This window comes from Rissa tridactyla, chromosome 8, assembly GCF_028500815.1.
Source record: "Rissa tridactyla isolate bRisTri1 chromosome 8, bRisTri1.patW.cur.20221130, whole genome shotgun sequence".
Classification (NCBI taxonomy): domain Eukaryota; kingdom Metazoa; phylum Chordata; class Aves; order Charadriiformes; family Laridae; genus Rissa; species Rissa tridactyla.
The window spans coordinates 11077783-11094846 of NC_071473.1; the positions used below are offsets into that span (position 1 = coordinate 11077783).

General features: G+C 35.1%; 1 protein-coding gene across 8 annotated transcripts in view; it reads left to right on the plus strand.

The window, feature by feature from the left end:
* The window catches only part of SNX29 (sorting nexin 29), a 130706-nt gene that overhangs the window by 20552 nt on the left and 93090 nt on the right, over positions 1 to 17064 (plus strand). For all 8 annotated transcript variants that reach the window (XR_008468167.1, XR_008468166.1, XR_008468169.1 and 5 more), the window contains exons 6-11: positions 1226 to 1296; positions 2078 to 2326; positions 4130 to 4499; positions 5211 to 5329; positions 8913 to 8994; positions 9522 to 9604. Coding sequence is in view for 4 of the 8 variants with exons in the window: in XM_054212575.1 (XP_054068550.1) it covers positions 1226 to 1296; positions 2078 to 2326; positions 4130 to 4499; positions 5211 to 5329; positions 8913 to 8994; positions 9522 to 9604 (974 nt within the window). In the remaining 4 variants the exon portion in view is untranslated. The remainder of the gene's footprint in view (positions 1 to 1225; positions 1297 to 2077; positions 2327 to 4129; positions 4500 to 5210; positions 5330 to 8912; positions 8995 to 9521; positions 9605 to 17064) is intronic.

A 17064-nucleotide genomic window follows, 5' to 3' on the forward strand; every position in this document is an offset into this window, starting at 1 on the left:
CCTCATACACCTGCAGCTCCTTTTCTTTGAAAATTTGGGGTATTTTCCGATCTTACCAATAACTGTTGAGCTTGAGCAAGTCCAGTGGATTCAGCAGAAAGGCATTCTTTCCATTTGCATCAATTAGTAGATCTACTGGATAAGATTATTGCCAGAACTGAGCTTGTTAATACCTCTGTTTCATTTTTAGTCTGTTGCAGTCCTCTGTAGCTTTCTTGCAAGACAGATTTTGATATGAAATCAAATAAAGACAAATGAAAAAACAAAGGAAAAATATCTGAAAACCCCGTTGTAAGGAAATTAGAGACTTGGATTGCTGTGTTGCTTTTTGCTCTCATACTTGTAGCAATACTTATGCAGTGTCAGGATTATCAGCACTGAGTTGTGCATTAAAAGGCTTATTCCAGAATGTTTATGATTTAAATGTTATCCAAATTCAAATGGGATTTACACAATCAGTTTACATCCCCGATTCTTACCTGTTTTGGAATGAATCTGTCAAAATTGTTTAATATAATTTCTTGTTATCTGTTTTTGTGTTTAGGTAACTGAATGCTGATAGCAAAAAACCAACATCCTGCTACTAAAAAGAACCAGGTTTAGAGCACAACTAAATTCATGTGTTCACAGTGAAATACATGTTAACGTTTTTTTTTCTTACATCCAAATTCCTAGTTGACTCAGCTATTCAGGGTAATTGATGTTGCTTTGGGCATTGAAACAGGTCATCTAATTGTAGAGTAACAGACTGGTTTGGGTTAGAAGAGACTTTTAAGGTCCAGACTGCTGTGGGCAGGGACATCTTAACATTGTATCAGGTTGCTCAAGATGAAGTGGATCTTTTTGTTTTCATGCTTTCTAATATTTTATAAAATGGCTTGGTAATTATGGTCAACTATAGTTATTTAAAAACTGATATATGCAGTATAGCAGTAAGTGTAGAGAAATATTGGGACTGCTAATATAGAACGAACCTCCTTGCCCTGAGTGGCTTTTTTTCCCCTAAAAAAAATGCAGAGCTAAAACTGAAGATAAAATCCTATTTAGCATGTCTTTGATAATTGTTTAGAGTTCTATATATTTCAGGGCTTCAGGGAGTTACTGTGACATATAGTTTGATCCATTGCTGTACTCATACTAATTTTTCAGTGTTTTCATGGTTTTTAGAAGTGAAATACATGTTAATATAGGACTGCATATTCTTTTTTTTCCTCTCTAATTGTAGTGTCTTCTATGAAGACTGGTCTTTTATGATGGATGAAGAACGTTCTAGTATGATCCCTACGATGGCAGCTGGTAAGACTTTCTCTTAAATGCTACTGTTCTTGGAAAACTTTTTCGTTTTGGGATGTTATGTCTGTTTGTGGTTGTGAGGAGCTTCTCTAACACACTCTGCTTATGTGGAGAATGTGTGTCAGATGCATACTCAGGGTGAATAGCCAAGGTATTATGGCAATTTATGCTATGAATTGATGAACTGTTAAAACACTGGATCTGGCCTTCCTACAGGAAGGGGTTATTCCTGACTAGAAAAGAGCAATGATAGACTTTCATAGCAAGATGCAAATTATAGGTAAATACATAGAAGAAGAGTAAGAGTAAGGAATGATAACAGATAATTTACTTTTCTAGAGTTTGACCAGAGAAGCGATGTATTATTACCTTTTACACCCTTTTTCTCAGATACATGATACCTGCATTGTTTTTCACCTGCATCTTCACAAGAGTTTTTGTTAATAGAATATAGGATTCAACAAATATTAAAGGTTGTAGTGAAATGGGTTTAAATAAAAGGTTATAAATAAACAAGTTCACAGTACTTACTGCTTATTTAATGCGCAGCTGAACAGCCATCAAGATAAATTCAGAACTGATTGCATCAGCTTGATTATCATCTGAAAAAGAATGAATGATACATGAAAGAATAAGAATTCATACATGGAGAACTGTGGAAATATTGGGGGAAAAATGTTTTACATGCCATATCTTTGTTCATCCTTAGATTCTGTCTTCGTAACTTTTGTATGAAGTATACAGTGGGTTTTTGGTCTTTTTTTCTGCTTTTTTTTATCTGAAGGTCTGAACTCCATTCTTTTTGCAATCAACATTGATAATAAGGATTTAAATGGGCAGAGCAAATGCACACCCACCGTGTCTGATTTGTTAAAGGAATCAACGCAAAACGTAACCTCATTATTGAAAGAATCCACTCAGGGTGTTAGCAGCCTTCTTAGAGAGATAACTGCATCATCTGCTGTCTCAATTCTAATAAAACCTGATCAAGACACTGACCCGCTTCCTGTTCTCTCAAAGAATGTAAATGCTGGTAAGCATTTTTGCAATGTTAGTGCCATTCAGAAACTTATAAAATATTCAAGTGTGTTTAGGTTACTTTTTCGATTAAATTTAATGCACTGTTATGGAACAAAAACTTAACAATAAGTGCACTACATATACAAACTAGTTGAGTGTGAAATGAAGAGTATGATTTTTTTTTTTTAGAAATACTGGTGTGAATACTAAATATGTATTTTAGCTTTTTTGTATTGCTGCGAGAGGGAAGCTAAAACAATCTTACTGGTAAAGTGCTTTGCTTGCGACCTGAATTTAAATTTCTTATTCATGAGATTATATCTTGCAGTTTGTGGTGTAATGATTTTTCATTTTTTAATATGTTTTTCTCTTGGCACTTTATCAGTCAGAAATACACTGCTGTATGTCTGTTGTTATATATCAGATAAAAATCTTAGCTTGTAATCTTCTTCAGGCAGCACCCATGTTTACAGTCTGAATTCCTATATGAAGTGAGTAAATTTTCACTTGTGGTAATTACCCGTAAGCTCTTTTTACCTTTAAATATGTTAGTGTTGCAACCAGTTTGTAGGTTATTAGTTACTAATGAAGACCCAAAATCTTAATCTTTTATTAATTGAAATTAATTAAGCAAAATGTGATATTCATTATATGTTTTCAGTTCCAAAAATAGCAAAGGAATATTATATCATCTTTATTTCCAGAAGTTGAGCTGAAAGAATGTTTTCCTTTGTAAAGGTACAAAACTGCAGGAAGATTCTGGGATTTGTTTGTTTTTCAGTTAAGAAACAAGTTTTGAGTTTAGGCTTTAAATTGTTTTGGTTATGAGAAAAAGGAAAAAAAGCCACGTGAATGCTATCTGGTAGGAATAGAAGTTGAGATAAAATCTATTTTTTAGTGCTATTTAAAACAGACTTTGTCTCAAAACATGGTTTTCAAAAAAAACTTGTGGTAAAGCTTTTGTTGTTTAGCACTTTAAATGAGATTAAAATAGTAGGTGGTACTTGACTTGGGATAACTTTATTAGTAAAGAATAGGCTTGCAAGATGAAATGACAGAATAATTGACCATATTCTGCACGTGACTCTACAACATAATATACGTTATGTGTACAGTACATGTGTATACAATACATGTAACGTACAATTTACAATAAAATGTCACTTTCAAAAAATCAGGTTTGTTCAAATGCCATTATATGTTGAATGTTAGAGCAAGTCAGATGTTTTCATTGAAGTCTATGTTCTTTGCTTGAATTCTCTTTGCATCCAGAATGGGTTTTAATACCCTCTTACTCTTAAAAGTACATTAATGTGTTTTGTGGATGTATAACAGCTGGACTTGAATTAAATAAAACAGTTTAGTCCCTGTGTGAGCTGTCTTGATGGGTGAATTTCTGGTATTTCTTAGAGTGCTTCAACTTTGCAAGATCACTTAGCCTCATGTGCACATAGGAATCCGTTAGAATAGGTGATAATTTAAAAATAAGTGCTGTCTCAGCGTAGGTGTGATGTAATCAGAGAGGATTTCAGGTATTTCTATACCAAGAACTAATTAGCTGAGGGAGGCAGCGAGTTTAATTCCTTTTTCTGAAATCTGACTGCTCAATTTCCAGAATATAGACAAAAGTAACTAAAATGGTAGGTAGAGGTTTAAAAGCTCGTGTATATGGAAAGATAATGAAATGCCTTGTAGATCTTAAGTGGTTTTTTCTTTACTAAACTCATTTAGTACATGAGTTTCTTTTTAAGAAAAAAACAAGTGTATTACATTGTTTCCCTTTTTTGAACTATATAAACCTTTATGTTGCTGCTAGATTTGAAATATAAAAAGGATCGAAAAAAGAAGAAGAGAGTGACAAATATTATTTCATTTGATGAAGAGGAAGATGAGCAAAACTTGGGGGATGCCATGAAGACTCCAGTTACAGGAGAAAGTTCAGAAGAGAGTGTAGACAGATCTTCAGGTTTTCTATTGCCCTCAACTGAAAGCTCTCTTGGAAAAAATTTTAACGGGAATGAAAGTAACCATTCGTGGAAGAACAATTCAGTATTCATGAATGGAGAGTATGAATACCAGAAACTAGACGTGAAGAGCATTGATGATGAAGATGCAGATGAGGATGAGTTATATGGAAAAATGTTACAAAATAAGGGCACAGAAGGTGAAACTGAAGCTTCTGAGAAGTAAGTAATGTTGCAGGAGCCAGGGTAAATTTTCTGTGCTTCTCCCCCCCCGCCCCTTCCTTCATGGCAAATTTATGTAACTAACTGAACTACAGGTTTTCTCTCTCTTTTTTTATTTTTTTTTTCTTTTTAGGACCTCCCCCTTTTTTTTTCCCCCCTTTTCCATTGTTTCAACCGTTTGGACCTCTGTGATGATGGTATTTTGCTTCTAAGTTCCAATGAAAATCAAAATTTCAAGATTTCAGACTGTTCTCCTTGAAGTTCTCAGTTGTTGAAATTGTTGCATGGTGTAGCCAGGCTATAATTCTGGCCTGTTTGAAGTTTTCCTTATTCTTACTGTGATATCAACTCTATTTTGGCTTCACAGTAAAACCACATATTTCAAATAGAATAAGCCTGTTACCATCAGAGTAGGTAGTTAAACAATACAAGACAAAACTGAGAGAAAAAGACCAATTTTAGATACTAATATTCCCTCTTTATTTCTGATGCAGAAATCCCTTTGGAGAAAAAGAGGCAAGCAACGATTGTCTCATCTGTTTTGGCTTTGTCTGATCTTTAATGTATTTATGTATGTCTGAACCAAGAAATTGGCAGGCATATTGAAATAAAATTTTTCTTGCCCTGATATCCCTGAAAGAAATATAAGCATCGTGAACATAAATATTGACTGTATAAATAGGTTGTTTTGTTTGTTTATTTTGAATCTAGGCCGCATGAAATTGGCACATGCAATTCTCAGATATGCAGTTGGACTCCTCTGCAGGTCCTAAATGATGACTCAGATGTTCTATTTCCTGTGAGTGCCGTTGGCTCTTACTCCCAAACAGGTAGGTATTTTAATTTACTGAATTGCAGCAAACTTTATAACAAGCAAACTTTGTAAGAAGCTGCAAGTGTGTTTGAGAATTTGAATTCAAATTAATCTTGACAGATTGGAGAAAGTATCAAATATTGGATGCGGTTCAATAGAAGCTGTTATCTGTTTATATACAGGATGAGAAATGATTGGCTAGGAAATACTTCTTCAGAAAAGGATATGGGACTCATAGAATGGTTTGGGTTGAAAGGGATCTTCAAAGATCATCTTGTCCAACCCACCTGCCACAGGCAGCGACATCGTTCATTAGATCAGGTTGCTCAGCCCTGACCAGCCTGACCTTGAATACTGCCCACGGCTTCTCTGGGCAACCTGTTCTAGTGTCTCATCACCCTCATCGTAAAAAAATTTTCTTCCTTATGTCCAATCTAAATCTACCCACTTTCAGTTTAAATCGTTTTTGTCCTGTCACTGCAGACCACTGTAAAAAGTCTCTCTCCATCTTTCTTATAAGCCTTCTTTGTATTGAAAGGCTGCTCTAAGGTCTCCCCAGAGCCTTCTCTTCTCCAGGCTGAACAATCCCAACTTTCTCAGCCTTTCTTCACAGGAGAGGTGCTCCAGCCCTCTGGTCATTTTTGTGGCTCTCCTCTGGACCCATTTGAACAGGTCCATGCCTTTCTTGTACTGTGGACCCCAAAACTAGATAACAGTACTCAAGGTGGGGTCTTAGGAAAGCAAAATAGAAGGTGAAAATCACCTGCCTCAACCTGCTTGCTAATTTTTGATCTGCCAGCACCCTCAAGTAGTTTGCTGCAGGGAACCCGTTATAGTGGGTCACAAGCTGATAGTGAATTAGCAGTGCCATGCTTCTGCAGTAAAAGGACGCTTCATACGGACATGTATAAATGAAAGTGTCATTTGAAAATTTATGCTCAGTTGGCTCTGATGTGGCTTCAGCTGCAGTATTGTATGCAATTTGTGGTACTGCGCTTCAAGAATGAGGTGGACGTTTGGAGATCTTGAAGCAATCAATGAAAATGGTCGAATGTATGGATTAAGAAGACCTGGTCCTCTTCCAGTATCTGTATTGGTACCAAAAACAATCAAAAAAACTTCCACCACACCCCAACCACCATGTCCCATCTCCCCCCCGGTTAATATTTTGCTAGCTGTTTATAAAACATTGCTTTTATAGAACTTTGGGTATGTATTCTCATTTCAGTGACCACTTAAAAACTTCTCGGTTGCATTCAGATAATGTTTTAATTGTAAAATATTTAATATTTTTTGCATATACGTTGTGTGTGCCAAGAGTTTAAATGGACCATTAATTGAAGAACTATGGAAAAATTGTAATTCAGTTCTGTTAAGTTCAGTGATAAAAATAATGTGAATCGTAAAATAATGCTGTACTGCCCTCTGCTGTATTTTAAGACATGTACCTCTTAAGAAATGCCAGTGGTTCCAAAAAATAGATACATTTTAGTTGTTTTTTTTTTTTTCTTGTGCTCCTACATTTTTCAGTTTATGAAGGAATGGATTCAGAAAACATTATGTAGTTTGTGGCATAGTGTTCTCTTACAGAACACTAACAGAAACTGTTAGAAAAAGTCCATAGATTTATAGGAGTTTGCTGACTGTGACAGATGGAAATCTGGAATACAAGTAAGCATTCCCATTCAGGGAGGGGCAGAGTGGAACAGGAACTCGCAGTTGAGCTGTGAGAGTTAGTGGACAGTTAAATGTCGCAAGGCATCAGGAGCTAGAGCTAGAGGTTTGTAGCAGAAATTAAAAGTCAGGAGACCAAGCCAAGACTTAGTACTGGAGACAGATGGTGAGAGAGGAAACAATAAGTGTAACGGGCTTACTTTTATTTAGGAGATACCAAAGATCCTTGTTTCATCTTGCTTCATCTCATAACTGTTTTGAAGGTGATGCTCAGACTACTAGAGATGATCAACAGCCGTCCCATTCAGATCCCTTCTATCACAGTAAACAGATATTTTCAGTTCTCCTCCTGCCCCTCTTTCTTTGTGGTAAACCCTATGGTCCAGCATGCAAGCCAGAACGATATGGAATTGGGCTGCTGAAAGGAATCTTCAGCAGTTATAGGAAATGGCAACGCAGAGTCTGCTGTCTGATTTCGTGATTTCAACTTCCCATGCTGACACTGGGCCCTGCTGAACAGTCCTGAACTGCCAGTGTGTGCAGGCTGCTTTCACTGAAACGCCCATCATGCAACCCAAATGTCAGCCAGTCAGGGAGTGGGATACACATGGGTACGGTCACACTCTCCCCAGCTGTAATGATAGTTTGATGAGATTGAAAGCTGCCTTAGGCAGTTTTTCACTTGACTTTGAAAGTTACACTTTTGCTAGATGAATCAGAGGGGAACGTGTGTTAGCTTTTTCTTTGGGCAGTTCTGCCCAGTAACTGGCAAGCTCATTATTATTGTGACAACATTTTTGCTAAAACATGCTTAATGAGCTCTTGTAAAATATATAGTTTAACCCAATATTTTGGTTTATAGGTCTTAATACAGATAAATAACAAGACATACATATTTGAAATAGATTACAGTATAATCTGTAGTATTGTGTGTTAATATCGGTGTTTTCAGTTTTAGTCTGTTACAGTGCTTCAGGGATGTGTCAGGGCAGATCATATCTCCATGTAACTAGAGATGAGAGAGCCTGAGTCAAAATTCAGTTGGTTGGAACAAAAATGGAGTACACATTTTAGGAACTGAGCTTCAGTAAACTCTAATGCTTAAAAAATGAACTTTCTCCTCTGTAGTCATTCTGACAGAACTCTAATTCCCAGTAACTTTTTTCATAGAATTTCTGCTTTTAAAATTATGTCCTATTTTAGCTCATGATTTTAGGATTCATGTTAGCTTGGTAACACTTACGTAGTGAAATGCGAAAACATCAATAAAATGTGATTTTTGTTTCTTTCCACCTGAACTGCCATAATAACATGCCCGGTAATGTGTATATTTTGATCCTGACAGTTGTGGAACTGTGGAGAGATGCGTATTATCCATGCTTTTTAAAAAATACATCATCTGTTTGATTCCTGTTGTTTGGTACATAGGCATAAGGAGCCAGAGAAAAGCTGTGGTGCTCTGTTGGGAATGCATAAAGGACTGATGTCTTTGCAAGGTTTCATGTGCTGGGGACTAACCACAGACTATTTTCCTGCAAGTCACACAAGATTTTTAAAGGCCACGTGGTGGTTATACTGGGGCTTGCACTTGCAAAAATATTAGTATTTTGCAAGTATTCAGTAAGAAGTCTCTTCATAGCTTTTGCAACATTGTGATCAATGTAAAATGTACGTCTAAACTATAATTCAGGAATTGTGCAATACTAATTTTTTTCTAAACTTTACAAGGACTTTACAATCCCACTGGCATTCAGGATGAATGTGCAGAAGCCAACCGTGGAGAAAGAATTTAGTGTTTAAAAGTTTTGGTAAAGATGAGTATTTCCAGTTAAAAATGTAACCGCCTTCCTTCTGGTTTTTATTTTATTTTATTTTTTTAAGTACTGTTAACTGAAGAAAGCTAATGCTTGTGCTCTCTACTTTAGATAACTTGGAGAATGGAGAGGGGCATGAACATGCTGTTCATGCGGTAGAACTGGTTCCAAGAAGATCTGATCTTCCTTACAGGTATGTATTGAACATGTTGTTCTTAAAAGAAAAAAATCTTCACTCTGTAGCTGCCAACTTATTACCTAATGAATACTACTTACTAGTACTAATGCATAGTACCTACTCAGTACTGGAAACCAAACTATTCATTAGGGTACTTTTGCAAATGTTTGGAAAGACAAATGCAAAACCCTACACTTCCCTTTTCGCATAGTTTTGTTTATTGAACTTTTCCTAATTATCTTGAAGAAGTTATGTAGTCATATCAAATAACAGGCAGACTTAGCTTCCTGGCTTTGAAAATAGGTTTTATGTTGTTTTTTATGTTACTTGTTACTGTATTCTCCATGGCCTCTTGATTTGTATCTTTTTGTGTGTATTCTTAAATCAGACTCACAACAGACACATTAAAGGATAATTAAACATAAGTTGATTGAATATGGGTTAATATGATGACAATTCTACCTTCTGGAATGCTTTGTTCTTAAGTTTTGAATTTAGGATTTTATTTTCATTTATTGATGATATTGTACTTTTATGACTAGAGTGGAAGTCAGTGCTCCAGCTCAAGGGAATACTCTAAGCAATATGTTGCCGTCAGCCACTGTGCCAGAATCCATGACAATTAGTAAGTACTTCCTTGAGGTATCTAGGTTGATGGAATTAACTTTGAAAGTCCTATAACTGTTCGTGTCTATTTTTATTTCAGTAAGATCTTTTTAGAGAGGCATATAACACTCCATTTCTAATATACTGGCCATGTTGGAAATGACTGCTTGAAAATGGTTTTTGAATTGGCAGATCCCAGGTTATGGTTCATTGCAACTGGTATGTCGTTAGCTTCTTTTTCCAGGGAGCTAATGTCATCCTTATAGTAGATGTGGCTTGAGTAGTTAAATGAACAATAATGATTTAATTTGATTAACGTCTTTAAATCTCTGCAAGCTCTGAAAACACTAATGGTTGCTTCTGATGCGGTCACTTATTTTGCCAGCTTTCATTAATGCCTAGTTGTAAGAAAACCCAAACAAGCCTGGAACTCTTTTCATGTATGTTCAGTCTGTGGTTTTGATATGGAAATCTGCTCCAAACATAAATATGGACTTTGATAAGCAAAAACTTTAGTTAAGATTAAGGTGGAGGACAGTCATATTTTCAGTGGTGTCAAGAGTTGAGCTGGACAGGATAAAATAGCCTTTGCTGTAAAAAGAGATTAGTACAGGCATTTTTTCCTTTTTCTTCACATAAACTTGTAAAAAAAAAGACTTAGTTCCTAAACTGACTAGCTGTCTGAACGTGTAAACCGGTATGGTTTCATTTACCTCACTGTACAGGTAGTTTTGTAACTGAACTGGTGGATATGGTTTTGTTCCTACAGCTCTGGGGTGTGTGTTTGTCTCTTTCTTTTTATAAATTTAAATATGTACAAATTTTAAATTATGACATTTGGGAAGTTAGAAGTGATGCAGCCAAGACTATTTTCTGAAATTGATTTATGAAAATCATCAAAATGAATGAACCCTTAATATATTCTAATCTTGTGTTCTAATGTCGCCTACAAATGGTACCCGTGTCAAAGTATGTTAAAGCAGATAGACCATGCATTTTCGCTGGATGCTGTGTCAGGCTCTGGCATGGGTCTGCTGACTGACCTTTACAAAGATGAAAAATCCTTTCTAACAGGTTACTTTATGAAGTAGGAAACTAGTTTTGAGACTTTTAAGTGACATAATTGAAGGTGTAGATGGAGGTGCTGTTAACAGTGTGATGCTTAAGTCACTCGCTGTTCTCTGTTCATGTTATTACTACATTATCCTTTTGTTCTTACATTTTTATTTTATTTTTCAGTAATAGAATTTTAATGAGAAACTTTCTGATTTTATTGCACGGTATTGATTTTGTTTCGTAGGTGTATTAGGTACCAGCAGGGGCCGCAATTGTTCTCCTTCAGTTGCTCAGTTAGTTCTTGTGAGTAGTTAAGACAGCTATAAAACAGAAAGTAAATATTGAGATTTTCAATTCTTGATACTTAGCAATTTGTAAATGAAGTGAACCATGGGATCAACAGAAGCATACATGCTATCATTAGTTTCCCATTTCAGAGAAGGTTTTAGTGGAAGGAAGGGATGAAGCTTGTCAAAACAATCTATAGAGCCAGTAGAATGTTTAGTAAATAATCTAATTATCATTATCATTATAATCAAAATTCAGGTACTATACATATAAGCTAGTACCTTTATAATAGCTGATCCCAGATACATTCAATAAAAATGCTTTCTTCACATTCATTGTTAGTGGTCGTAGATTCTCCATACAGGAAGAATTCAGTGCTATGACAAAGCCAGACATTGAAGCTCTTTTTCTCTATTGCAATTAGCAGCAGAATTATTAAATGGTGAGGCTTATAGCTTGGTTGCATAGCAACTAATTCTAACACATCAGACAAGAAAAATGGAATGCAGTAGTGCAGCAAGAAAAGCTGTGAGGTCTTCAGTGACTGGATTTTTGTGCTTCTTACTTTTGAAGACAAAGCCTGAATTATTTTTTTTTTTAAATTTTTAAAAAATCTATTCTTTTTCTGTTTCCTTTCCAATTTACTAGTACAGTACTAACCATTTCTTGGTTCTTTTGATATGTGGGCTGGAAAATTATGTTATGAGAAGCTATAATTTAAAATTTATGCCATTTTGAATGATTTTCCTGAATTTATGTCCCATGCATTTAAGGTATAGGTTAACTTAGCGGCAGATACGTCTCAAAAAAATACTAATACCACTCAAGAGAAATCCTAATCCATAGAGTTAGAGCTTCGCTATGTATGTTGGACGTCATTTGAAAACTTGCCCTACTTTACAGATCGTTATGTCTTATAACCAATTTTATAAAGAATTAAGTTTGTCAGAAGTTTTATATTTATGGGCCTATTCCATTATGTCATTTTCCATTTTTAAAAAAATTGTATTTATCTTGTCATATTTGGATCACAAACAACTTTATGTCTGCTCCAATTATTGTCATTGGAAGATTATATTTTCAGCACTGTTTTACACCAGAAAAATCTGTCCTACCAGCACAAGTCTCCCCCATTTTTGCAGTGGAAAATGGAAAGTTTGAAAACTTTCATTTTAGAAGGATGCTACTTGTGTCCTTCTTTACAAGGTTCTTTGATTATTGTGCTATTTTTAGTAAATAATAGGGAACTTGTTTTTTCCACTATAATTTTACTCAGTTTTTAAAGTTGGGCTTAACCACAAAGGTTAGCAAAGGTTGTAGCATTGTACATTATTCCATATTTTTTCATATATTCTTGAGAAAGCCCCTGCTTTTCGTGATCACTGAAGAACTTTACTGAATAATCAAACCTACATATTATATTTTTATCCTGGTGGTGTAAGTAAATAAGGTGCATGTTTTTGTACATTCTCTGTCCTCTAAATAGCATCTGACCTGTTCTGTAACTTGGTTGCCACCAGTCACGGACAGGTACTAAATTCTTGTGACTTCTCTGAAAGCACGAAGGGGTTTAAATGTCAACACTGAGAAAAAAGCTGCAGTTTATCTTATGGGCTATACAGTAAGAAGTTCTATACAGTAGAAGGCCAACGCTATCGTCTAATCTGTTTCCTACTAAAATTTGCCCTATTAATAGTGACATGACAGGATAATATTTACAAGGTTTTGAAGCACTAAATAAAACCTTAATAGCCAATGTTCATGCAGGCAGTTTAGGGAGCATGTCTTTAAAGGTCAGACTTCTGATTTAAGATGTAACTAGTCTGCTGGAAGTTTTATTTGTCTCTGAAAATATCTGTGTAAATTTGCACTCAGGAAAATAAAAAAAGCATTCCTGTAGACTGCTCCCAGCCCACCCTGATATTCTATCTGCAGGATTGCAGAGGAGTGCTGCATGACCTTGTGTACACTGAGAGATGATTTAACTTACAGCTCATTCTTTATAACAGGTGATCGCAAATCATACTTATCCAATCTTTGGCTAAAGCAGCTAAAGCAGAAGAGTTGTGAAACTTATGACTTTTCTGGAGGTTGCTGGGAAATTGACAGGTGTTTCTTAAAGCATGGCACATCTTTATATATTTCATGCTCTGAATGTGACCTTGTAAAAGCTTTATAGAAGCCAGATTTTGCTTCTAATATGCAAGTGAATTAAAAAATGTTTTAGAACAAATATTTGCTTTATTAGTAATTAAGCACTACAGATTAATTTCAACAACAAAAGATAACTTTTTGTGTTTTAAAAACTGAGGTTTAATACAAAAAAAAATTCATTAGCACATTCCATGATTTTTGTTATCTTTTTTTACTGATAAAGAAAGACCTGGTTTGGAATTATTGGTTTGCACATGGGAATCCTTTTTTTTAAGAAGTTGTTGCAAAAATATCTCTTAAGATTACGTAATTTGAAAGGCTTCACTAATTATTGTATTATATCTGTCTCTATGAAACTCTGATTATCACTTGAATTTTAGATATGTTGGTGTCGAATGCTGATCCTTAATAACAGTAGTGTATCTCTTTGCATTAATGTTACCTTACAGAACGTAAATGACATATCAAGCACAAAGCAGTTCAGAATTAGGACATAAACTCTTAACATCAAACCGTTTTCTGAAGTGGGTGTACTTGGCCAACATCCCACAGTTTTATTTAAAAAAAAAAAAAAAAAAAAGAAGAAGAAGAGGGGGAGAAAGATTGAGGTTGTAAAGTCCAAAAGTCAGAAAATGCCAAATTTATGTTTGATGCTATAACTCTTTCTGTCTGTCTTTCTTTCTGTCTTTCTCTAACCCACACAATCAATGAGACATGTCTGCTGAAAAAATTAGGTTATGAGCATCCACTGATCTCAGAGGCAAGCGTAACACACAGACAAAAGCTTATAGACTGTGGATGTTCTGGCAAATTTGAAATGAACCTGCTGCAGTGTATGATACGGGATTTACTTTGTTTGCATTCAGCTGGCTGTTCTGATGTGCTGCTAAAATTTTTCAAGAAGCATAAGTGAGAGTAAGAAATTATGATTTTTGAAAGTTTTGAATTTTATGCCCGAATTAAATAGGATTTAATTAATTTTTTTTAGTTCTATTCAGTTACTTGCATCAAAAGATCATGAAATTAAAGTTTCTGATTTTTTTTCCTGGTAACTTTTTATTTATTTAATTAACACTAGTGAATGTTTGATTCCTTTGTATTTGCTGCAGATGGAGAAGTTAAAGAAGTATTGATGGTAAACTGTGTAGTTTTTATCTTTGTTTTGAGTAATTGATAGAAAACGTGACTCCTTAATACTCATCACTTTGAGAAGAAATAATACAGGTATAGCAATGAAGCGGTATCGCTGCTGGGGTAAGCACAGGCTGTACAAGACTTCTTGGAACCCACGGCTCTTATCCCAGACTAGTTGTTTGTATTGATGCTTTCTTCTGCATCTCCACGGCAATCCGTAGTTGAACTAAATTAGCAAGAAATACGGAGTATGAAGTGTGTTTCCTTTTATGGTCCTAAATTAAGCATTGATTTTTGTCCTATATGTGGTAATGAAATTTGGAGCTTCTGCTTTGTATTGTGAATTCTATAACTCTTAGAAAAAATGAGGCAAATGGAAATGAAAAGCATTTTTAAAAAAAATGAAAAGCTCTTTTATTTCAAGAGGCTTTTTTCTTCTCCATTTATGCAAACCATGGTCTTTAATAGAATCTTGCTTTCATGCTCTGTTTATTTATGTGTGTGTTGGAGAGGGGACTGAGAGAAGATGAGATTTTAACCCTGTACTCATGCAAAAGATTCTGGGTGGAATAAGGGAAAGAAGATTAAGTTATTAAGCAAGTTAAGGTTACAATTTCAATAGGCTGGTAAAATTGGAAAAAATGGAGACAATTTGTAATAGCTTAAATGTTAATAAATCAGTACACATTTAAACAGACTGAGTATGCGTACAGGCAATTATTGTAACGTAGTCGCCCCAGCATAAGTGCAGAGCCAGCGCTACAGTAACTTCTCTGAGTAGCAATGGCTTTAATTTATTCAGTCAGAGAAATAATAGCAACTAACTCAGATTGTGCATTATCATACTTTAATACCACTTGAAATATTTAAAATACCATTGGCTTGATGCTTTCTTGAGGAGGGTTCTGAATTCAACTTCATAGTTAAAGATCTTTATTTTTTTATAGAGTATTACTGTACTGAAAGCTTACTATGGATGTTTGTTGCTTGTGTTATGCACTTATACAAGGCTTGAACACTTTTTGGATTATTCTATTTTCCTCATCCTTACAATTTTTTCACAGATAGGCGGATGGATTGTGGTCCATTTTCACAACGCTACGTATTATTTTTTTCAGGACTGTTAACAACCCACCAATTTTCCACTGCAAAAAAAATCTACCAATAAACCACAAAATAACCCAAACAAAAAAACCTCAAAACCTCCAACCTTTCCAATCTGCTCTTAAAGTGGCAGTGTCTTATCATGACCAAAAGAATACCAATAGTGTGTTGAGTTTCATGATCACCAAGTTTGATATTTTATAGCTAAATACAATAACTAAATCTCAGCATGTAGAGTATGGTGGGTTTTTTTGTTTGTCGTCATTCCCCCTCCAAATAAATGCTAGTCAATAAAAGCTATTGTAGACCATCTTTTGAAAAGTAGTCATGAAAATAATGGAGCACAGCATATTTTGTCATATATAATTTTTCCATTCCAAGTTTTTCTTCAATTGCTACTTAAATTGCAGTAGTTACCTGGTCACTTCAATGCAATATGAACTTTACTCTTGCCAAAAAGACTATTCCCCCTTTTATTCCTCATTCTTATTGACTAAAAAGGTGTTCTGTTCTGCCCTGACTGCTTTCTGCCACATGCCTTGTGCCAGCAACAATATTAAACTCAACAGTAAGATCACTTGGCAACTGTCTGAAAACAAGCCCAGCAGAAAAAAAAGACAAACAACACCCAAACCTAATTTTGAGCTGGATCTGTTCCTGCCAGGACACTGTATGTATATAAACACCAGTGCTAGAACAGGGAGATGGTAACAGTGATGGGTAAGGAAAGCTGGAATGTTCTTTTTGCTGAAAACACAACCTTAGCAAGACTGATTAAAGTAGCCATGTAATCACAGCTTTGGTTTGGAATGTAATATTATCAAGGGAGAAAGCAGATGTCTCCAAACTTTTTTTTTTTTTTTAAATGTGTGTTTAGTGTTTAATACCCACACATTTCACTTTTCGCTTTTCTACAAGACTTGGAATTTTTTTTTTTTTTGGTAGCTGTATAGGGAACTCATATAAAGATGCTAAGTTACTGTAGAAAAATAATTGTTCTTTCTGTGCTGAATTAATGGAGTGCAAAATCTCCCTAATGACCTACTGAAATGTTTCTTGCTAATGTCAATTAGTTCTCAAGCTGTAATGTGGAATGGGTAGGAAAATAATCATCTACTTTCTCCATGGCCAAAGAAGCAGAAATGTTTTGGAAAAAAATCTAGCGTGGAGAAATTGGATTGGCTGATTTCAAGTGATGTGAGAACCCTGCCGAATCCTGCAAGGAGGAAGTTATCAGCAGATAACCAATGCCAGACTGGAATTGTGGTGTCTGCACTGACTGATATATTTGATTGACATAGTAAAACTTTCATGTTTTGTCCATTCTGAGTTTGGCAGACTTACTCTGGTCCAGAGGACAGTGTTAAGATTTTTGTGAACTCTTAAAAATTTCTGTAACTATAGAAAATATTAAGAAAGATATGAGTAAATCAGTGAACTGAATGCAAAGGGGAAAAGAGTTGTCCAATGGCTTTGCTTACTTGAAGAAATTAAGTAATACCAGTTCTGTTAGTATGTTTTCAGTAAAAGCACAAAAAATTTGCTGACATCTGCTTTGCATACTTGGAGAGCAGAATTGGCTTATTTACTATATATAAACATAGGAACATTTCATTTAACTGTTAGGAGGGATGTTTTAATATAATTGTGTCCCTGCAGAAGCTCTCATCAAATTATTACATAAATGAAATTGTTATTGAAATTTAAAAAAAATAAATCTATTTTAGGACATGTATCCATCCT